This window comes from Salmo trutta, chromosome 5, assembly GCF_901001165.1.
Source record: "Salmo trutta chromosome 5, fSalTru1.1, whole genome shotgun sequence".
Classification (NCBI taxonomy): domain Eukaryota; kingdom Metazoa; phylum Chordata; class Actinopteri; order Salmoniformes; family Salmonidae; genus Salmo; species Salmo trutta.
The window spans coordinates 26972707-26995394 of NC_042961.1; the positions used below are offsets into that span (position 1 = coordinate 26972707).

General features: G+C 44.1%; 2 protein-coding genes across 7 annotated transcripts in view; one reads left to right on the top strand and one right to left on the bottom strand.

Moving 5' to 3' along the window:
- The window catches only part of LOC115193967 (TATA-binding protein-associated factor 172), a 74024-nt gene extending 69827 nt beyond the window's left edge, over positions 1 to 4197 (top strand). Inside the window, exons 33-39 of one of the 2 annotated variants that reach the window (XM_029753140.1) lie at positions 182 to 312; positions 515 to 637; positions 1377 to 1529; positions 1833 to 2041; positions 2431 to 2590; positions 2868 to 3038; positions 3220 to 4197. In XM_029753140.1, coding sequence (XP_029609000.1) covers positions 182 to 312; positions 515 to 637; positions 1377 to 1529; positions 1833 to 2041; positions 2431 to 2590; positions 2868 to 3038; positions 3220 to 3366 — 1094 coding nt within the window. In that variant the 3' untranslated portion in view covers positions 3367 to 4197. Of the gene's footprint in view, positions 1 to 181; positions 313 to 514; positions 638 to 1376; positions 1530 to 1832; positions 2042 to 2430; positions 2591 to 2867; positions 3039 to 3219 lie in introns of those variants that run through there. The other variant, XM_029753141.1, reaches the window with a different exon arrangement.
- Positions 4198 to 6333: 2136 nt separating this feature from the next.
- Positions 6334 to 22688, bottom strand: part of LOC115193971 (cytoplasmic polyadenylation element-binding protein 3) — a 72327-nt gene continuing 55972 nt past the window's right edge. For all 5 annotated transcript variants that reach the window (XM_029753154.1, XM_029753155.1, XM_029753153.1 and 2 more), the window contains 4 exons: positions 16848 to 16966; positions 16497 to 16611; positions 15833 to 16014; positions 6334 to 12077 (listed from right to left, as the gene is read on the bottom strand). In XM_029753154.1, the coding sequence (XP_029609014.1) occupies positions 11850 to 12077; positions 15833 to 16014; positions 16497 to 16611; positions 16848 to 16966 (644 nt within the window). In that variant the 3' untranslated portion in view covers positions 6334 to 11849. The remainder of the gene's footprint in view (positions 12078 to 15832; positions 16015 to 16496; positions 16612 to 16847; positions 16967 to 22688) is intronic.

Below are 22688 nucleotides of genomic sequence, written 5' to 3' on the forward strand. Positions count from 1 at the left end.
AATGCCTAACAATGAGTGCACGGAAGCTGGGTCTCGTTCATTTGGCACTGTGGTTGTGACGATACTGTTGCGACACTTGGTTTTTTCCCATGGCAAAAAAAAATACAATTCCAAAACAATCTGACACTGACGGTGGTGTGTTTTTGTTTCTTGTGGTGACTGTTCCGCTCCTCCACTCTAGGGGTGCTGGCCATGGAGGCGCTGCATCGCCAGGTGCTGCCCTTCCTCTTGAGGAGAATGAAGAAGGACGTGCTGCAGGACCTGCCCCCCAAGATCATCCAGGACTACTACTGCAACCTCAGCCCTTTACAGGTACACTATGAAACCTCTGAAACACTGTTATAACGTCATATACACGGCCTCTTCATATGAAGAGCACAGCAGTAGCTTACCTCTGTTGTGATGGCCTAAAATCCCAAATAACTACTCATATGATTTAAGATGAGCAATTCTGCGCTTCACCTTGCTCAAACTGATCCCCTCTAACACGCCGTCTCTCTCTCTCTGTCTGCAGGTTCAGCTGTATGAGGACTTTGCCAAGTCCCGGGCCAAGGTCAGTGTGGAGGACACCATCTCTACAGCCTCCATCCACGAAGAGGAGAATCCCAAGTTGAAGGCCACGGGCCACGTGTTCCAGGTACACACACACACACACACACACAAAAAGTGCCTGGGGCATTTTTTGCCACTTGTGACCTGCATCGAAAATGGTAGAAGGTGGCAGGTAGCCTAGCGTTTAGAGTTTTGGGTCAGTAACCGACAGGTTGGTAGTTCGAATTCCAGAGCCGACAAGGTGAAAAATCTGTCTGTGCACTTGAGCAAGGAACTTAACCGTCATTTCTCCAGGGCCGCCGTTGATAATGGCAGAATCCGGCCGTGACCCCACTCTCCGAGGGTGTCTCTGGAGGGGAGGGGGGGATATGCAAAACATTATTTAAAAAATCCCCCCATTTTCCTCCATAATTGTCTCATCGCTGCAACTCCTCAACGGGCTCGGGAGAGGCGACGGTCGAGACATGCGTCCTCCGAAACATGACCCGCCTAACCCGGACGGCGCCACCCTATGGCACACAATTTTGTTTTTTGCCCTAGCACTACACAGCTGATTCAAATAATCAAAGCTTGATGATGAGTTGGTTTATTGGAATCAGCTGTGTAGTGCTAGGGCAAAAATCAAAACGTGCACTCGGGGGTGGCCCCAGGACCGAGTTTGGGAAACACTGCCTTAGACTGCTGCGCCAGGCGGCGCACATTTCCATTTCACACATGCGTATAATAGGACACAATAGAAGCACCCACCAAATTATTATTATATCTTTTAAATTTGTGCGTATACACCATACTTGGTATTTATTTACATCCTCTTCCCTCTCCAGGCTCTGCAGTACTTGCGGAAGCTGTGTAACCACCCAGGCCTGGTACTGCTGCCACAGCACCCGGAGTACAAGCGCATCACAGACCAGCTGGCAGCACAACACTCCAGCCTCCGAGACATCCAGCACTCGCCCAAACTCTCAGCTCTCAAACAGGTACCGCTGTACCCCTATACCCTACCTCTAGGTGCCACTCATTCCCCATTCCTTACGCTGACCCCAATCTCAGCCACACACCACCCCTATTCCCCTCTCTGCCTTCACGTACCATCCTATTCCTATCCCCCAAATATTCTCTGTTCCAGAATATACCATCCTATTCTGGAACAGTTATTGGGATAGTAGTGGAGTGAGGTGCAGATACCTCCTACTCCATACTACTCAACCCCTACAGATAAAAACACCCCAGTGAGTAAGTTGTTATACTGAGCCCCCCCCCTCCCCCCTCTCCTATTCCAGTTGTTGTTGGACTGTGGTCTGGGCAGCAACGGCTCAGCGGAGGGCACAGAGGCGGTGGTGGCCCCGCACAGAGTGCTGATCTTCTGTCAGCTGAAGAGCATGCTGGACATCGTGGAGCACGACCTGCTCAAGCCCCAGCTGCCCGCCGTCACCTACCTGCGACTGGACGGCAGCGTCCCAACTGGCCTGCGCCACTCCATCGTCTCCAGGTGAGAAGGGAGGAGCATGAAGGGAGTCTTTGGGTCCCATGTGTGACAGTACAAATGAATGGCGTTGGTGTCAAACAAGCCTGTAATACTATCATCAGTAGTGATCGGGAGCTCCGATCTCCTTCCATGTTATTTGTTTTTAGGACGGGACCCCTTAGAAGTAGTTTGAGGGACCGCTATTGGGCTCAGACATTAGGCTGAGCTGAGGCTGGAACCCACGTCGCCGGGGGGGGTATGTGTAGTCAGGAGCTTTTAGACCGCTACGCCAGACTAAGGCACAGTCCTGCCGCCTTTGCTGACGTGTCACTCACAAACCTCATCTGAATTGAGTGGCACTACTGTCCTCCTCTCGCTGTCTCTCTACGGTGCTCTGTCACGCTCGCTCTCAGGTTCAACAACGACCCCTCCATAGACGTGCTGCTGCTCACCACCCACGTGGGCGGTCTGGGTCTGAACCTGACCGGCGCTGACACGGTGGTGTTTGTGGAACACGACTGGAACCCTATGAGAGACCTACAGGCCATGGACCGCGCCCACAGGATAGGACAGGTAAACTTTACTGCCTCTGCATGGACGGCGCACACACTGTCAAATAGAATATCCGGACCAGCACAGTGTGGGTTGGTTCGGCCTTACGGTGTGAAACGGGCAAAAACATGGTTTTGAGTAGATCAATTTTGAGTAAGCCGAGGCTTCAGAATCACTCGTCTTGATTCTGTGCAGTCTCAACTGCAACGTTGTTCGTCTCAGATATGCACACAGGCTTGGCCGGTTGGCAGTCCCGACGTAGTGACACATTTCCGTAACGGTGTGTCACCTCTTGCAGAAACGCGTGGTGAACGTGTATCGTCTGATCACGCGTGGCACCCTGGAGGAGAAGATCATGGGCCTGCAGAAGTTCAAGATGAGCATCGCCAACACCGTCATCAGCCAGGAGAACGCCAGTCTGCAGAGTATGGGCACCGACCAGCTCCTCAACCTCTTCACCTTGGACAAGGTCAGTAGCGCTCGCTTGGGTACACACGCACTAATACACGTGCATCGTCTCCCCCCCCCCCCCCACCTGTCTTAGTCATTCTACTCTTTCACACACATCTATTTAACCAGCCTGTCCTGTGTGTGTGTGTGTGTGTGTGTGTGTGTGTGTGTTTCGATCTCTCTAACCTGTCTCTCTCTAGGATGGGAAGGATGATAAGGGCGAGTCGTCGTCCTCTGGAGGGAAGGCCTCCATTAAGAACGTGCTGGACGGCCTGGGGGACCTGTGGGACCAGCAGCAGTACGAAACCGAATACAACCTGGACAGCTTCATGCACTCGCTCCACTAGCCTCCTAGCCTCTCTTACCCAGCCGGGCTAAACCATTCAGGGTTCAGTGCTATCTGCCAGTCTGATTCTGGTTATCCCCATGGCTCCCTCAGTATTCTCCCACCCCCAAAGCCCACTTAACTAGACAGCCTTCCCACCTTTAGTCCTGTGTACCCTTTTGTCCCAGGGGAACAGAGGAGCAGGGTCATCTAGTCTCTCCTTGAGACTGCCTGTACAGTGGAGCAGCAAGATGGGACTGCCCCAGAGACCACTCCAGCCCTGTGGTGGTCCCGCCTCCTAAACTGAAGTCTTAAAACACTCCCACACCCACTTTTAGAGGACTACCAGTGTTCTATTGACTGTATAGCCAAAAAACAAGATGTTTGACTGGAAGAAAGAAGAGGGGGAGCCGTCTTATAGGAACACACGTGCGCACGCACACCAGAGTGCTGGCTCTTTATAGCTGGTTACTGGATTGCACTGTCACTACTGGCTAGAAGGGGTGTTTTGGGGGTTTTATACCACCCCTCCAGGTGGCGCTAGTCTCCCCACACATGTCCTGTGTAAGCACATTCACTTGACCTTTCTCGCCCACATAGAACTCTGTATGGATCAGTTGGCTGGCCTGGCGCAGGATTGGAAAAGCCGTGGCCGGTGCTGCTCGTCCCCAACCTTGTGAAATGTCACTCTAAATGGAGCTGCGCTGAAGCAGCCTCACAGGGACTTACACCGCGGGGCCAACCTGAAACAAGGGGACTTGTCCGAGTTTTAAGAAAATGCAGACCTGTAAATATTTCTGTAATTGTTGCTCCTTGTTTAAACCGATAGTTCTAATAAATTCTAGAGCTTTCAGCCGGGCGTCCTGTTTTGTGCGTACAGTACTGTCCCCATAGACTGCATTCCTATGTTGAACACGGTCTAACTTTGAACATGGCCAGTAGAGGGTGTCCTTGCATTTAGGAATGATGGCACTGAGATTAGCTCTGAGTGAAAGGTTGATCGGGACCATTTGAGGCGCAGCATGAGGTTGAAAAGCAAGAGAAAGTAAAGATGACTCTACCATGTCAGTAATACTGGAGCTTTAGTCTGAGGTGATGGGCGAACTAGTGTAATTACTTACATGAACTACTGACTACCAAACCTTTCAGATACGTCACTGCTGCACATCTGCTACTTTGTGAATCCAGATTCCCTTTACTCTCAAAAAGGCACCAAAGGTCATAATCTGCATCATAACCTTAATACAGACTTTACTAGAGGCTGTAACGATCAGTGTCCGACGGATGACGGTAATGTGTGAGGCATCTGAAGCCCCGCTTATACACGGTGCTCATGTCTTTTGTCCTGATATTGTTCACATTCTGATTGTGCCCACATTTTAGTCGTTGCGTCAACACATTGTATTAAAATGTCATGTGTGAGATGTTCCCAGATTTCCTGGTCCCTCCCTGTATGTCAATTATTTGACTTTCTTTCAAAATCCCATTTATTTATTTACATTGACGTAGTAAGTCAATGGTGCCGTCTGTCAGTGATCCGATAACGATGGATCGTTCCTACAACGGCTGAAGATGCAACAGGCGTTGCCCAAAACGCTACGCAGAGAGAACATTCGCAAGTGTGTCGGAGCGTGTGTTGTTACTGATAGGATCGAAAGGCATCGCTGCTGTCGGATCAGCTTTCCTCATTCAAATCTTACCTTTTTACTTTACAATTAACTGCCAATACTGATGACGGATCAGCTCCTAGAGAGATCTCTTATCACCTTTTGTCTGCAAATATTAAGTCCGCTTATTCTAATACTTGGTGCACTAACACATGAAACGAATTTAAGGACAAATTTGACAGCTGACAATTAGCAACTCAATTGAAATGTATAGGCCTATGTAGCGTACAGTACTCGTTAATGCAGTCGGTTTTCGTTTCAAGCATCTTCATCCCTTGTTTAACAATCGCAAAGACATTGGCAACTTCGTTCTGCAGTTACCAGTGGTCACAGATCTGTCTACACTTGTAAGTTATCCAGACAATGCATCCCCGACTACCTCGAGGTGCTCAGGGAGATCAGATCACAATGTCTTTTAATTGTCTACACCTGTAGAAAAAAATGTGGGCCCAATCCGAATGTGGACAAAGGACGCATGTCACCAGGTAATAATCAGTTGCTGCATCAGCCCCTTACCTGCAAGGGAATCATGCTGGACTTCTCAATTATGTTATCTGTTGAAGCAGGTTGGGTGTGGTACCTTTCCTCAGACACCTACTATGTGTAATATGATGGGTTCTGCCGCACGGAGGGACAGTTCTAGATTATGGATCACTGAACATGCACAAACAGCATGGAAAAGGGAGCGCTTGGAAGAAGAGTTGTCAAGGACAATGGTGCAAGTTGGTCGAACTTTTTGAAGACTTGTGATTTGACATGTCACATTAGTAGATGCTTGTGGCAAAAGCACAACTACGGTTTAACTTGCATACACATACTAAATGGTGCTAAACCCCTAATGACCTAAATGTAATCCCTCTCCTTGAGCATTACGCTGGGGACAAAAGGCCACTAAAATGTGCAGTTTTGTCGTCTGTGGCATTGTGTTGTCTGTCTCAAGTTGAGGCAACATGCATTAGGCATTATGATTGCAGGAATGTCCACCAGAGCTGTTGCCTGAGAATTGAATGTTTATTTCTCTACCATAAGCCAACCAGCCTCACAAGTGCAGACCACGTGTAACCATGCCAGCCCAGGACCTCCACATCCGGCTTCTTCATCTGCGGAATCATTTGAGACCAGCCACCCAGACAGCTGATGAAACTTAGGAGTATTTGTTTGTAATAAAGCCCTTTTGTGGGGAAAAACTCATTCTGATTGGCTGGGCCTATGCCTACCCATGGCTGCACCCCTGCCCAGTCATGTGAAACCCATAGATTAGGGTCTAATGTATTTATTTAAATTGACAGATTTCCTTATATGAACTAACTCAATCTTAAAAATTGTTGCATGTTGCGTTTATTTTTGTTCAGTATAAGTTTCTTTTCTCACTTCACATCTTTCCATTCCAGTCACACACAGTCAAGCACAAATGCAAAGGATGAGAGAAGGAGGTGGAAAAGGAGGCCATGCAAAAGACGACAATGTTTCACAGCATCATACAACTATGTTTAATACGATTTAGTTATTAGTACAGAAAAGGGAAAAGTAAGGTGGAAACTACACACTTGAAGCAGTAGTAGTAAGCATTAGCAGCATAGAAGCTCCCATGTTTTTTAAACCAGTTATGCTTGTCTGAATTTGTAGTATATATCCAAGTCAACGATTTCAAAGCCTCGTCAAGATGGAACCATTAATCAAACCACAAATACAAAGTATAACTTTGAAAAATAAATGAACAGTGATTTTGTCTGAGAAAAAAAACTATTGCGCAGGTTTTGAATCATTTTCTTTTTTTGAGATCACAACATGATGAAGAGGCCTAATGACTACCCAGAGAGAACATCCATGAAGCATAAGTACATACTATCCAAATCTAGTGTTACATGAAATATATAGGTATAATTAAAGAGGATTATATAAAAATGCCTCCACCAAACACATGATTTTCTTCCTACCAAGTCTTAGCCTTTCAGTTGCACATACAATTGCTTATTATTGTCAGGGTATGAAAAAGGATAAATACTAGACAAATACTTGGTGGTATGAGTGTAATACTGACCCTTAGGAGAAAGCAACCATTGGGTTAGTAGAAGAGATTAAGGATATTAGTAGAACACCACCTGTACAAACTGGTAGAAAAGGAAAGCTAGAAGTAACATTCTTGGACCAGCATTTGCATTGGTGTTTTTATATCTTATTGATGACCGTACTGTAGTACAGGAAGTGATGTCACAACACTTCATATGGACTACTAGTCTATGTAAATGAGGGCAAAAATCAAGTCAATGTCATCCCCTAAGAACACACCACATAATATCAAAGAGGATGTTAAAGGGTTTCTTGGGTCAAATGTATTTCAAATCTAAGGCCAGTTCATACACTACAGCAATCTAGCTGGTTTGGGGACAGAAAGAAAACATGCCAAAGATTTAGATGTAGGACTCCTCTTATTACGATGAATGGATTACAACAAGTCACACCCTCCACCTAACATTTACATTCATAGTTAAATACAAATCTCAATGGTCCACATAGCCACTTTTCAGGTTCCTACAGGGGTTAACCCACCATCTGAAACTAAAGGGGGGCTCATGTGACACGATTTACGTTTTAAGGAGTTAATGTGATGTCTCACATCAGTGGAAGTGGTGCGACATGGCCATACAACGTTATTGAAAGTAACATCATTGACTATACAAGGTGGGGTTATAGTAGTAGCAGCAGAAGCAGTAGGAGAGGTAAGTATCATTGTCCGGCTTCCACAATATCACAACATTCTGCTCCATTCTGCCTTTTTATTGTATTGCCTATTAGTTTGTTTTACATTACCAATCACGTAATACCAACCGTCATTGTGTTTTTTTTTTCTTCTATTATCGTCACACTAATGTAAGCAACATCAGCGAGTTAACACAGGCTTTGCATTTCCAAAATCTAGACACTTAAGTAACAATATTACAAAGGTTTTTCAACTTCCAAAAATAAAATAGTCAAACAAAACAAAAATATAATTTTAAAAGAATTAGCATCATAAAATTCATTTATTTCATGTAAAAATGCTAAATAATATTAATGACATTGACCAGATATGAAAGTCTCCCCCAGAAATAACTTAATGGTTGAGAAATAAGTAAAGAAAACACAAAATAAAAATGAAAATATTTAAATATGTTTAAAGTCTTTTCTTTTTAGCAAAAATCTCAAAAAATAATGAAAATGTTCTCAGTACAAAGGCTACATTACTACTGGAAGGTACTAGCATGTAGAGTAAGTAAATAAACAGTAGAAAATGATTTTAGTGAATCGCAATGAAAATAAAGATTTATGCCGCCTTTTTTTTCTTCTTTTCTTTTTTACAAAGAGTACAAACAGTATTGCACATTACAACAAAGAACAGGTTCTTAGCCTTAATTTTTTGACTAATTCAAGTCTTGCGTGAATAGAAGGCCACCACTCAATTGATGCACCTTGGGGACTTTAAATCAAGTTACAGTTGAAATCAAGTTACACTTGCATCTCTTAATTTTTTTAAATTACATTTTTCTTTCCACCTCCATCTGCTCAGTCTCTTTTTAAACAATGTCAGGCTAACAAATCAAGGTATGTTGCTTTTACAAAACAAAAAAGGGAGCACATACTTTTAGGAAACGTAAAAAAGTGTTCTTAAAAAATAACATGAACAGAAGATCTCTTTCACAATTCTGGTCAGCATAGTAAATTATTGATTATAAACATACAAAAAAGGGAAGTATCTTCAGTTATCTTTCTAAGCACCTAATAGACTTATTCCGTAGATTTTTTTTTTTGTGTGGACTAATGTTTTCCATGGAAGACTACCACTCGCATGTTTGTCTTCGTGACTGCGCTTTCACGGGTTATCAGACCAGCGGGAAACTCTAAGCGCCTCTGTAATAAGGTAGACTCTTTACTTCAGCTAACAACATCATTATATTAAAGTTATAATGCTCTAGCTCCTTCAGTTGTTTTTTCAAAAAATACCATTTAAAATTAAGCAAATAAGCATGACAAAAAAAATAAAAATCAACCACTTGTTAAATCATCTCTCGAATAAATGTAATTACTTTTTTTAATTTGAATAAACTTAGAAAATATCAATTTCTCTCCTAATATATTTCAAAATTGAGGTATTGCAAAAAGATCATGTCAGTCAGAAAGCACGCTTTTTCATTTCTCTCTCAACCAAAAAAATAGCTGACTCTTGAAAACTGTCCAGATAGAAAGAGTAGTGCAAAACAAATGTCTATTATAGAGAAGGAACAAACATAGAAAACCCTTCTGGGCGGGGAAAGAAATATCACAAAAACACCCAGAATTCACTTTCATAGGGATACTTATTATTACTCATGGTTAGTCTCTTTTTTTGTAGTTTTTTCCAATAAAAATAAAATGAAATGTCCACCATTTTAGCAGGTCATTATTCTACTTCAAGCTTTGCAGGAAAATCTGGATGAATACGGTAAACCCAGATAGCACACAATGTTCTGGCAATGTTATTACAACCCCGTAGCCATGTCGAGACAACGTTATGTGCGGGCTGAGAAGCTCAGTTAACTAAACCACAAGTCTCCAGTAGCTTCAATGTTCGGTCTGTCTTCTCATCACTGTCTTTAATGCCTTGTCACCACAACAGTACAAAATGTTTCTAACTTGCACCTTGAAGCCCACAGACATGGGGGCTTAATGCTTCGCGCAGTATCATCTGTGGTCTCCGTATGTGTTGGTGGTTTAAGTTGAACATATGGGAGCTCTTTGGTTTTTTTGGGGGGGGGACATGATCCTACGCTTTGTCAACGGTACAGACAGTGGTTGTGTGTTTCTCAGAGTCAAGTTCACTTAAGTCTGGGTCATACGTTCTGTGTGTTTGGGGTCAGACTTTGTGTGCATAGGTGTGTGTGTGTAAGAGAACGACAACCTGTGTAAAGTGAGTGTGTGTGTCAGACCTGGGTTCAAATACTATTTCGGTTATTTTAATTACTTTCAAAACATATTTTTGATTTGAAAATACAAGCAGTTGAATATTGGAATGTATTTGGAAATACACTTGGAAAGTATTTGAAAATACTCAAATATACACACATGCAGTTAATTCTGGTATTTGAAAATACTTTAATATAGTAGGCTTTTATAGGAAATTATTTGAAAATACTTATAATAGAAGTAGTTGATACAGGCCACATTATTAGAAAATACTCAAATACACAGAAAATAAGTATAAAAAAAGAATACTAAAATACACATGTATTTGAACCCTGGTCTGGTGTTTGTGTGAATGTGTGTACGTGTGCATAAACTAGCTCATGAAGTTTCACATGACTTTTGTCAGACATCAACAACAGTTAAAGCAAATCACAGTTATAGGCATACTCAGACCTTACTACATATGGTATAAAAAATTCCACAATTATATTAACAAATCACTGCAAAAAAGTACTACACCTATCATAGACAGCTTAAATGATATATCCTACATCTCGTTGGATTCATATTACGTTTTCGTCATCTGGTTAGGTTAGCCACCTTGTGCAGATGCAGTGTTCATACTGCCCCTGTGGCTATTAACTTATATCTCACTGAAGGTGTTGGATTTTTGACCAGTCTGTCTTCCCTATTGTGTCCAGTTCCTTGCTAGTCGTACGTACATCTATAGCATGTTGTGCAAACATGGGCAGAATTGAATAGTAGACATGATACTGAAATTATATTGCATGCAGCAACTTGATTGAAATACTGTATACATGCATTAAGGGGTGACCCCCCCCCCCTTTACCCCGCAACATACTAGGCATAATTTAGTAATGGACAACCCCCCTCATCATTATATATATAAAAAAATTAATACATTGAGTCGTTTAGCAGACGCTCTTATCCAGAGCTACTTACAGGAGCAATTAGGGTTTAAGTGCCTTGCTCTAGGGCAGATCATCACAGTCGGCTCGGGGATTGAAAACAGCGACCTTTCGGTTACTGGCCCAACCGCAAGTCTACCTGCAATGATAGCCTGTCATCATCCTTATCACCAGGTGCCATCATAATTGCTATAACACCCTAGCCTGAATAAATTACTACGGTATCTGTTAATACCATGGATTTAGCAGCAAAAGCTATTGTGGCATTACATTAACATAATGCTAGAAAATAATGTTGAAAATAAACAAAGACCTACTAATTCAAAGCAAAACAAAATTTGATTTCGCCTTGAGGTATTCATTTTACTATTTTCAAAGTCAAAATAGAGAGAAAATATAGCCATGTTAGTTGTATCTGGGCTACTGTGGCCCACACTACTGGATAATTGTTTAGTCTTGCTACATCTTATGCCACCTATTCAGTTTTTCTGTATGCATTAATTCTATTTTTGCCTTTGGTAATATTTTTTACAAGGGGCAATATCCTAAAATAAAATGTAATAAGTGCATGTTCCTTTCACATAGAATGTAATTATCTATATATGTATAGATAGATATATAAAACAAAAAAAATATACCTTTTAAATATATATGTACTGTATAGTATCACTTCTGCCACAGCTCAGTGGGGTTCTACAGGAGACACTGACCCACCCGGTCATGGAACAGGGGACTCAAACATAAATCAGGTTTCTCTAACATACCCTCCCATGTGTGTTTAGTGAGTATTTGTGCCACAGTGCAAATTCTAAGCAGATAGACTTACGCAATACATTTTTTTTTCACCCTATTATCACAAGGGTACACTGGACAATGAGTTTGTAGTCAAGCGTTGTAGTTTGAAAGAGAAAGAACCATGTATTTGTAGTTCTCTTCACTGATGTCGAGGTGGTGGGGAGGGGGGGGTGCGAGGGCTCATCTCGACCCCCTCAGCTCCAGCGGAAGGACACTTGTCGAGGGCGGTCGCCCCCCTCCTTCACCAGTGGCTTGTGGAACTCTCGGCCCGCCCGGGAGTGGATACTGGCCCAGCAGTACTCACAGTAGTACTGCAGGCAGGTGACATTGGCACAGAAGAAGGGGGCAAACTTCCCCCCGCAACGCGCCCCCTGGCACTCGTCACACATCTGGTCGTCCAGGACGTAGGGCTTCACCTCAACCTGAAGGTCAAAAGTCAGAGAAAGGAGACACTTTATTTTATTAACTTCTTGGCCTGAGGAGTAGATTGAACTCAAACTTGAATATTGATTCAAACTTGAATCTCTATTGTCAGGATGTAAACAAAGGTAGTCTATATGCTTTATGCAAAAAGTTTGACCAATTGCAAGATAGTGCCACTAGCTCCTGAGTCCGGAAACGTTAATGTATTATTTACCCCTATAATACCACTGTGACTTCCTAAAGATTCAAAATATCAGCTTCTCAAATATGTTTCTGTCTCTGGCTGTTCTTATTTTCCTCTCTATGGGTAAAGCACTGCAAAAACTGGTGTGGCGAATATTGTAGATTCAAAATGGCTGCCATGTGTCCCAAGTGTTACACAACATTCTTAGACCACTGTCTGGGACTCTTTATGCACCGAAGCACATGTACTTCTACACACACACACACACACACACGAGAGAATTCAAGTCCGATGACCGTTGCTGACGGACAGACTATCTAATCTGTGTCTCCATGGAGATGACACAGTGTGTGAGCATGGCCTGGTTACATACAGGAGGTCCCTCCACTACAGCCTGACAGTCAAATCGAATTTTATTTGTCACATGCGCCGAATACAACCTTACATTGAAATGCTTACGTACAAGCCCTTAATCAACAACGCAGTTAAGAATTTAAAAAAATTATAATAAAAAAGGAAGAAGTAATTAAAAAGCAGCAGTAAAATAACAATAGCGAGACTATATACAGGGGGTACAGGTACAGAGTCAATGTGCGGGGCACCGGTTCGTCGAGGCAATATGTACATGTAGGTAGAGTTATTAAAGTGACTATGCATAGATGGGGGGGGGGGGCAATAAAAACAGTCTGGGTAGCCATTTGATTAGCTGTTCAGGAGTCTTATGACTTGGGGGTAGAAGCTGTTTAGTAGCCTCTTGGACCCAGAGACTTGGCGATCCGGTACCGCTTGCCGTGCGGTAGCAGAGAGAACAGTCTATGACTAGGGTGGCTGGGGTCTTTGACAATTTTTTGGGCCTTCCTCTGACACAGTGATGTACTGGGTCATATGCACTAACCTCTGTAGCACCTTGCGGTCAGAGGCCGAGCAGTTGCCATACCAGGTAGTGATGCAACCTGTCAGGATGCTCTTGATGGTGCAGCTATATAACCTTTTGAGGATCTGAGGACCCATGCCAAATCTTTTCTGTCTTCTGAGGGGGAATAGGTTTCGTCGTGCCCTCTTCACAACTGTCTTGGTGTGCTTGGACTATGTCCGTTTGTTGGTGATGTGGACGCCAAGGAACTTAAAGCTCTCAACCTGCTCCACTACAGCCTTGTCGATGATAATGGGGGCGTGCTCGGTCCTCCTTTTCCTGTAGTCCACAATCATCTCCTTTGTCTTGATCACATTGAGGGAGAGGTTGTTATCCTGGCACCACACGGCCATGTCTCTGACCTCCTCCCTATAGGCTGTCTCATTGTTGTCGGGGATCAGGACTGTTGTGTCATCGGCAAACTTCATGATGGTGTTGGAGTCGTGCCTGGCCGTGCAGTCGTGAGTGAACAGGGAGTACAGGAGGGGACTGAGCACGCACCCCTTGAGAGGCCCCCGTGTTGAGGATCAGCATAGCGGATGTGTTGTTACCTACCCTTACCACCTGGGGACAGCCCGTCAGGAAGTCCAGGATCCAGTTGCAGAGGGAGGTGTTTAGTCCCAGGGTCCTTAGCTTAGTGATGAACTTTAAGGGCACTATGGTGTTGAACGCTTAGCTGTAGTCAATGAATAGCATTCTCACATAGGTGTTACATTTGTCCAGGTGGGAAAGGAAGGGTAGTGTGGAGTGCAATAGAGATTGTATCATCTCTAGATCTGTTGGGGGCGGTATGCAAATTGGAGTGGGTCTAGGGTTTCTGGGATGATGGTGTTGATGTGAGCCATGACCAGCCTTTCAAAGCACTTCATGGCTACAGACGTGAGTGCTATGGGTCAGTAGTCATTTAGGCAGGTTACTTTTTAGTGTTCTTGGGCACAGGACAGTGTAATGAAGGGTCCTCTTAAACCCCCAGTCCTGGAGATACATATTGTAAAACACTGTCTGTCTGAGCTCAGCTCAACAAGAACTAAAGTCCGCAACTAGTGCTTTGGAATGACATGACAAGCTAGCAAGCTGAAACATGACTACAGACATGGGCTTTGGAAAGACCACGACATGCTGCCAAAGCTGGGTATACATTAGGCACCAAAATGGACTGAAACAGGGAGAGACTACCTGAATGTGCCCAATAAGAAATGCTATTTTTGTTTTCCATTGCAATATGTTTTTCCAGGGTGTGCACTAATGAATATGACCCAGAAACAGAATTGCACCCAGGCTATTAAATGCAATTATCACCTTTGTGAGTACCACAATGGTCCGAGGTAATTGAACTATTCTGGCCTATCATTAAGACAATTCCAAGAGGACATTTACTGTTAATGGAATGATTGTGTTGCTAGGCGTGGAACTGAAATAAAACGTGAAAACAAAAGTGGCGCGGTTGGACACCAGTGAACGAGGCCTTAGGCCTCAACCACAAGCATGAACATTACTTTACCCTGAGAGAACTTGGGTGTGGCATAGTGGTGGTTGACCAAATGGGGCTATAGTGTGTATGGAGGGAGGGGAGGGAGAGAGAGGGGCCTTTCTGGGTAGAGCCTCCAACAATGTATCCCCCCTAGCCAGTATCCCCTCATTCATGCCAAGCTTCCCTTGGCCTCAGACAAATATAGGGATCTGGAAAATAGATATCTCTCATACCATCTCTATGGCTGATAGTGAGGGTTTGCAGTGCAGATATCTCATCTATAGCCCATTACGTGCCTTGTTAGTGGTCTAGTGATCTGGGCCCATATTAAAAACGTGTCCGAGTTAGGAGTACTGATCTAGGATCTAACTTTTAAGTAATAATCAATATAAGTATATGGAATGGGAGGATCTGATCCTAGATCAGCACTCCTACTCTTGGACGACGTGACTTCGGCCCTGGTCAATCAGAATGAAGACACTGTCTGCTCAACCAGCCAACTGGGGTTGGATATTAGATGACAGCAGCCCAGAGTGAGTGTAGACCGAGCAGCCCCCAATGAGCCTAACCTCTCTGGGCTGGCAGATGATCGGTCTTGCTTGGTCACGATCGGCCATACTTGATCGGGCTAGCTCGCTCAAAATAACCTGTCAGCAGCAGAGCTGAAGTTAATATACATGTATAGGGAAGTCCTATAATTAAACCCTCCCTGCGTCTGGGACTTCTGTTAGCCCTCCAGCAGCCAAAGGTCAGGGTGATTACACAGTTCCACAGACCTAACCGGGGCTCCCTGTATTGTAGGCTCGCTGAGCGGTTGGTTGGAAACCAGCGTATAATGACAGCTCTTATGTATAGAGAGACTGAATTTGAGTTAAATGGTTCAGATCCACAGCAGCACACCATAGGAAAGCCTACAGGGAGGTAAAACTAGGGTAATGTTTATTCGGCACCAAATGGAGAAAAAAAAACCCCGACTGAAACAGGGAGGGACTATCTGTGCTGGTCCAATGAGAAACGCTCCTTTTTGTTTCTTGTTGCGAAATGTTTTCTGCTGCGTGCCCTAATGAACACAACCCAGTCATTATTCATCTGCTAAATATATCTCCCTGTTATCCAGCGTTTAGGGCAACTCCTGAATCACTATTGATACAGAGACATTTTGGATACAGTGATTGGTCTCACTAACCCGTTTGTCAATGTCATTGTGCTGCAGCTGAACGAATCGGGCGCTGATGGCAGCGATGTAGCTCTGCTGATTGGAGAAGGCCACGCGGCCCGCCCCCTTGGGGTACTTGAGCTCCGGGTCAGTGTCGATGCCGGCGTAGCACACGCCGCCATACAGCCTGTCCATGATCATAGCTAGTTCCACTAGAGGGAGAGAGAGAGAGATGGAGAGAAAGAGATTGCGAGAAAGAGCGAGAGAAAGACGGAGACAGAGCGAGAGAATGTTATGGCTGCATGCTTATAGTTTGTCTAAATGAAAATGGAGGAGAAAAAAAGTTGAAATTCATTTTTTGTTGAGATAACCCGATGCGACATTCAACTTGAACAACATTCTTCACCAATAGTCAGTAACATTCTTGGGACTGTTGTTATAATTAGCATAGGTCACATAGCAGACAGACAGTCAGTGATGTTTGTCCCAAGCATACCACCTAATGGGCCTTGCGTGAATACTTTACATGACCACCAGTTGGCTCACCGCCTGGAAACAAAGTGGATTGCTTTCTCACAGGCACAACTTTATTCGTGATTACAGCCTGCCGGCTACAGTCTATGCTAGTCAGCCTTACACAGACAACCCACCAACTTATCCACTGATCCAACAGTCACTTTGACCAATCCCCTACCTGCACGTAAAGGCCGGGGCACGCCCCCCACAAAGATGGTTTTTCGGGGGTCCAGAGGCTGGGAGCCGTCCATCACAAAGTCACTGTCACTTAGGTTCCAGGGGCGGATCTGGACCTGGAGAAGAGAGATACATAATTCATGAAGGACTGTGTCTGACAAGGAATTCGCACTCATACCCTTTTCACATGATTGTGGCAACCTGACCCGTACAACCTTTGTTATTTTCCTTACCAGCACAGTTCCAGCAACTATGGTGAATGTGTAACCAGAATGGCATAGTACCGGTCTGCTTGGCTCAGTAGTGTGAAAAAGGTATTACAGCACAGTATAATACTGTAGCATTCACTTACTGGCTTGTCCTTGATAGTTGGGCTGGAGACACACAGGTAAAGCTTGCCATCTTCCTCAATGCAGGCATCAATCAGGGCCTGGACAGAGGTCTCCTCTTGGAACAGCAGGAAGGCATAGCCTGGGAGAAAAGAAAGAGAAGGAGGAAGTGTTTAAAAAAAATCCCCATTCACAGTAAGTACATTGTGTACTGTCTATATAGTTATGAATTTGTGAGTGACCAGTTCAGTGACCAGCTCAAGTTAGTGTCTTTTGAAACAAATCTGGACCATCGACGACAGTCTCTAACGGCCCCATAGATTACATTTAGGGAAAGTGACAAGAGGTAAGTCTAAGAAAGTGAAAATATGCTGTTCTTTTCACGAGTCTATTCATATTCTCAGAGTATCTCCTCTTAAATCTGATTTACTTGAAGTCTGATCATCTTCAGCATGGTTTCAGAAGACAGGACTGCACACCCAGTACCTTTCTGCCTGAAAGCTGACGCCGCTAAAATGCAAGTCTGTTCCATTCCACTACTAAAATAGGACACCATACAAACTGTATCAACCTAATACTTTCCAAATATGTTCGGAACATTTTGGGGACAGAGAGATTTGTTCCTGTGGAATGATGAGGTCTGGCTTTGCAGCAGAGAGAGAGAGAGAGAGAGAGAGAGAGAGAGAGAGAGAGAGAGAGAGAGAGAGAGAGAGAAAGAGAGCGAGAGAGAGAGAGAGAAAGAGAGCGAGAGAGAGGCGAGAGACACACAGAGCGAGAGAGAGAAAGAGGTACACAGAGAGAGCGAGAGAGAGAAAGAGGTACACAGAGAGAGCGAGAGAGAGAAAGAGGTACACAGAGAGAGCGAGAGAGAGAGGCGAGAGACACAGAGCGAGAGAGAGAGATACAGACACACACAGAGAGAGCGAGAGAGAGAGATATAGACACACACAGAGAGAGCGAGAGAGAGCGAGAGCGAGAGAGACACAGAGAGAGCGAGAGAGAGCGAGAGAGAGAGAGAGAGAGAGCGAGAGAGAGAGGCGAGAGAGAGAGATACAGACACACACAGAGAGAGAGAGAGAGAGAGAGAGAGAGAGAGAGAGAGAGAGAGAGAGAGAGAGAGAGAGGCGAGAGACACAGAGCGAGAGAGAGAAAGAGGTAGAGAGAGAGAGATACACAGAGAGAGCGAGAGAGCGAGAGGTACACAAAGAGAGAGAGCGAGAGGTACACAAAGAGAGAGAGAGCGAGAGGTACACACAGAGAGAGACAGAGAGAGGAATTAGCAGTTGAGAGAGAGAGAGAGAGAGAGAGAGAGAGACACAGAGCGAGAGAGAGAAAGAGGTACACAGAGAGAGCGAGAGAGAGAGGCGAGAGACAGAGCGAGAGAGAGAGAGATACAGACACACACAGAGAGAGAGAGAGAGAGAGAGATACACAGAGAGAGCGAGAGAGAGAGGCGAGAGACAGAGCGAGAGAGAGAGAGAGATACAGACACACACAGAGAGAGAGAGAGAGAGAGAGAGAGAGAGAGAGAGAGAGAGAGAGAGAGAGGCGAGAGAGACACAGAGCGAGAGAGAGAAAGAGGTACACAGAGAGAGAGAGATACACAGAGAGAGCGAGAGAGCGAGAGCGAGAGGTACACAAAGAGAGAGAGCGAGAGGTACACACAGAGAGAGACAGAGAGAGGAATTAGCAGTTCATAGGAAAATAATATATATTGTGTAACCCGAGTGAACAAAAGATCATGATAAAAAGTAAACGAAACAATAATGTCACATTTGCGGTAGGCAAGGTATCACAGGGGTATTCCATTCAGGGGAATAAGGTACACTCGCCAATAAAGACATTCGCGGCAACTACTAATAGGCTAGCACCCACCAGAGCCATAAATTCAGCAAACATAGCCATCTCTAATGCACATGATTTGACATATGCTGAATTAGGGGGCCATGGTCATGTGAGCAGAACCGTGGAGGCACCAGGGACATGCCGTGGGAAGCAGCAGAACAGGCAGCAGGGTGGAGGGAGGCCCGGGCCCACAAGTAGACAGGACATACAGTATGGCGCAGAAGACTGTCAGAGGGGCTGCCTCCGTGTGTGTGTGTTTTTTTATGGTGTCAGCTGACTGAGGGGCTACGGCTTTTAAATCTAAATATGCTGGAACACAGAACGCATGGCCGAGGAAGAGAGAGGGGTGCGCAACTGTCGAGTTTTCCATTGCTCAAAGGGACTGCTGCTACAGATGGGGAGAGGGAAAAGGAAAGAAAAATACCCCGACTCAGTAGATTCAGTGGACCATGAAAGTGTGTGTGAGCGAGATAGAGTCTACGTGTAAATGTAGGGGTGTGCGTGTGTCAAAGAATGTATAGCTACAAGAATTAGAGCAGGGATGGGCAACTTTGATGGGGGTGGGGGCCACAAAAAAATCTCATGTGGGGACGCAGTTGCTCGTGAACCTGCGTACCCACATTTGCACCCCCCACAGCAATTCTACACATTTTGCCATTGGGGCAGCGAGAAGATTTTCACTTTCATAACTCATTTCATGCAATTCATTAAATAGTACCCACAAAACACCGGTCTCAACGTCAACAGTGAAGAGGAGACTCCGGGATTCTGGCCTTCTAGGCAGAGTTCCTCTGTCCAATGTGTGTTCTTTTGCCCATCTTAATCTTTTATTTTTATTGGCCAGTCTGAGATATGGCTTTTTCTTTGCAACTCTGCCTAGAAGGCCAGCCTCCTCATTGTTGACGTTGAGACTGGTGTTTTGCGGGTACTATTTAACAAAGCTGCCAGTTGAGGACTTGTGAGGTGTCGGTTTCTCAAACTAGACACTCTAATGTACTTGTCCTCTTGCTCAGTTGTGCACTGGGGCCTCCCACTCCTCTTTCCAATTCTGGTTAGAATCAGTTTGCGCTGTTCTGTGAAGGGAGTAGTACACAGCGTTGTACGAGATCTTCAGTTTGTTTGCAATTTCTCACATGGAATAGCCATCATTTCTCATAACAAGAATAGACTGATGAGTGTCAGAAGAAAGTGCTTTGTTTCTGGCCATTTGAGCCTGTAATCAAACCCACAAATGCTGATGCTCGAGATACTCAACTAGTCTAAAGAAGGCCAGTTTTATTGCTTCTTTAATCAGGACAACAATTTTCAGCTGTGGTAACATATTTGCAAAAGGGTTTTCTAATGATCAATTAGCCTTTTAAAATAATTAACTTGGATTAGCTAACAGATTGTGCCACTGGAACACAGGAGTGTTAGTTGCTGATAATGGGCCTCTGTACGCCAACAGTTGAAGTCGAAAGTTTACATACACTTAGGTTGGAGTCATTAAAACTCGTTTCAACCACTGCACAAATTTCTTGCTAACAAACTATAGTTTTGGCAAGTCGGTTAGGACATCTACTTTGTGCATGACACATGTAATTTTTCCAACAATTGTTTACAGACAGATTATTTCACTTAGAATTCAACGTATCACAATTCCAATGGGTCAGAAGTTTACATACACTAAGTTGACTGTGCCTTTAAACAGCTTGAAAAATTCCAGAAAATGATGTTATGACTTTAGAAGCTTCTGATAGGGTAATTGACATCATTTGAGTCAATTGGAGGTATACATGTGGATGTATTTCAAGGCCTACCTTCAAACTCAGTGCCTCTTTGCTTGACATCATGGGAAAATCAAAAGAAATCAGCCAAGATCTCAGAAAAAAATATTGTAGACCTCCACAAGTCTGGTTCATCCTTGGGAGCAATTTCCAAACGCCTGAAGGTTCCACGTTCATCTGTACAAACAATAGTACACAAGTATAAACGCCATGGGACCACGCAGCAGTCATACCACTCAGGAAGGAGACGCGTTCTGTCTCCTGGAGATGAACGTACTTTGGTGCGAAAAGTGCAAATCAATCCACGGAACAACAGCAAAGGACGTTGTGAAGATGCTGGAGGAAACAGGTGCAAAAGTATCTATATCCACAGTAAAACGAGTCCTATATCGACATTACCTGAAAGGCCGCTCAGCAATGAAGAAGCCACTGCTCCAAAACCACCATAAAAAAGCCAGACTATGGATTGCAACTGCACATGGGGACAAAGATGTCCTCTGGTCTGATGAAACAAAAAAATAAATGTTCGGCCATAATGACCATCGTTATGTTTGGAGGAAAAAGGGGGAGGCTTGCAAGCCGAAGAACACCATCCAAACTGTGAAGCATGGGGGTGGCAGCATCATGCTGTGGTGGTGCTTTGCTGCAGGCGGGACTGGTGCACTTCACAAAATAGATGGCATCGTGAGGGAGGAAAAGTATGTGGATATATTGAAGCAACATCTCAAGTCAGGAAGTGAAAGCTTGGTCGCAAATGAGTCTTCCAAATGTACAATGACCACAAGCATACTTCCAAAGTTGTGGCAAAATGGCTTAAGGACAACAAAGTCAAGGTATTGGAGTGGCCATCACAAAGCCCTGACCTCAAGCCCATAGAAAATTTGTGGGCAGAACTGAAAAAGTGTGTGCGAGCAACATGGCCTAGAAACCTGACTCAGTTACACCAGCTCTGTCAGAAGGAATGGGCCAAAATTCAGCTTGTGGAAGGCTTCCCAAAACATTTAACGCAAGTTAAACAACTTAAAGGCAATGCTACCAAATACTAATTGAGAGTATGTAAACTTCTGACCCACTGGGAATGTGATGAAAGAAATAAAAGCTGAAATAAATCATTCTCTCTACTATTATTCTGACATTTCACATTCTGAAAATAAAGTGGTCATCCTAACTGACCTAAGACAGGGAATTAAATGTCAGGAATTGTGAAAAACTGAGTTTAAATGTATTTGGCTAAGGTGTATGTAAACGTCCGACTTCAACTGTATGTAAATATTCCATTATTATAAAAAAAAGTACATCTGACGTTTCCAGCTACAATCGTCATTTATAACATTAACAATGTCTACATTGTATTTCTGAATAATTTGATGTTATTTTATTGGACAAAAAATGTGTTTTTCTTTCAAAAAAAGTACATTTCTATGTGACCCCAAACTTTTGAAGCGTAGTGTGGCCAAAAGTTTTGAGAATGACACAAATATTAATTTCCACAAAGTTTGCTGCTTCAGTGTTTTTAGATATTTTTGTCAGATGTTACTATGGAATACTGAAGTGTAATTACAAGCATTTCATAAGTGTCAAAGGCTTTTATTGACAATTACATGAAGTTGATGCAAAGAGTCAATATTTGCCCTGGCATACTGTCAATTAACTACTGGGCCACATCCTGACTGATGGCAGCCCATTCTTGCATAATCAATGCTTGGAGTTTGTCAGAATTTGTGGGTTTTTCTTTGTCCATCAGCCTCTTGAGGATTGACCACAAGTTCTCAATGGGATTAAGGTCTGGGGAGTTTCCTCGCCATGGACCCAAAATATCGATGTTTTGTTCCCTGAGCCACTTAGTTATCACTTTTGCCTTATGGCAAGGTGCTCCATCATGCTGGAAAAGGCATTGTTCATCACCAAACTGTTCCTGGATGGTCGGGAGAAGTTGCTCTCGGAGGATGTGTTGGTACCATTCTTTATTCATGGCTGTGTTCTTAGGCAAAATTGTGAGTGAGCCCACTCCCTTGGCTGAGAAGCAACCCCACACATGAATGGTCTCAGGATGCTTTACTGTTGGCATGACACAGGACTGATGGTAGCGCTCACCTTGTCTCCTCCGGACAAGCTTTTTTCCAGACGCCCCAAACAATCGGAAAGGGGATTCATCAGAGAAAATGACTTTACCTCAGTCCTCAGCAGTCCAATCCCTGTACCTTTGCAGAGTTTCAGTCTGTCCCTGATGTTTTTCCTGGAGGGAAGTGGCTT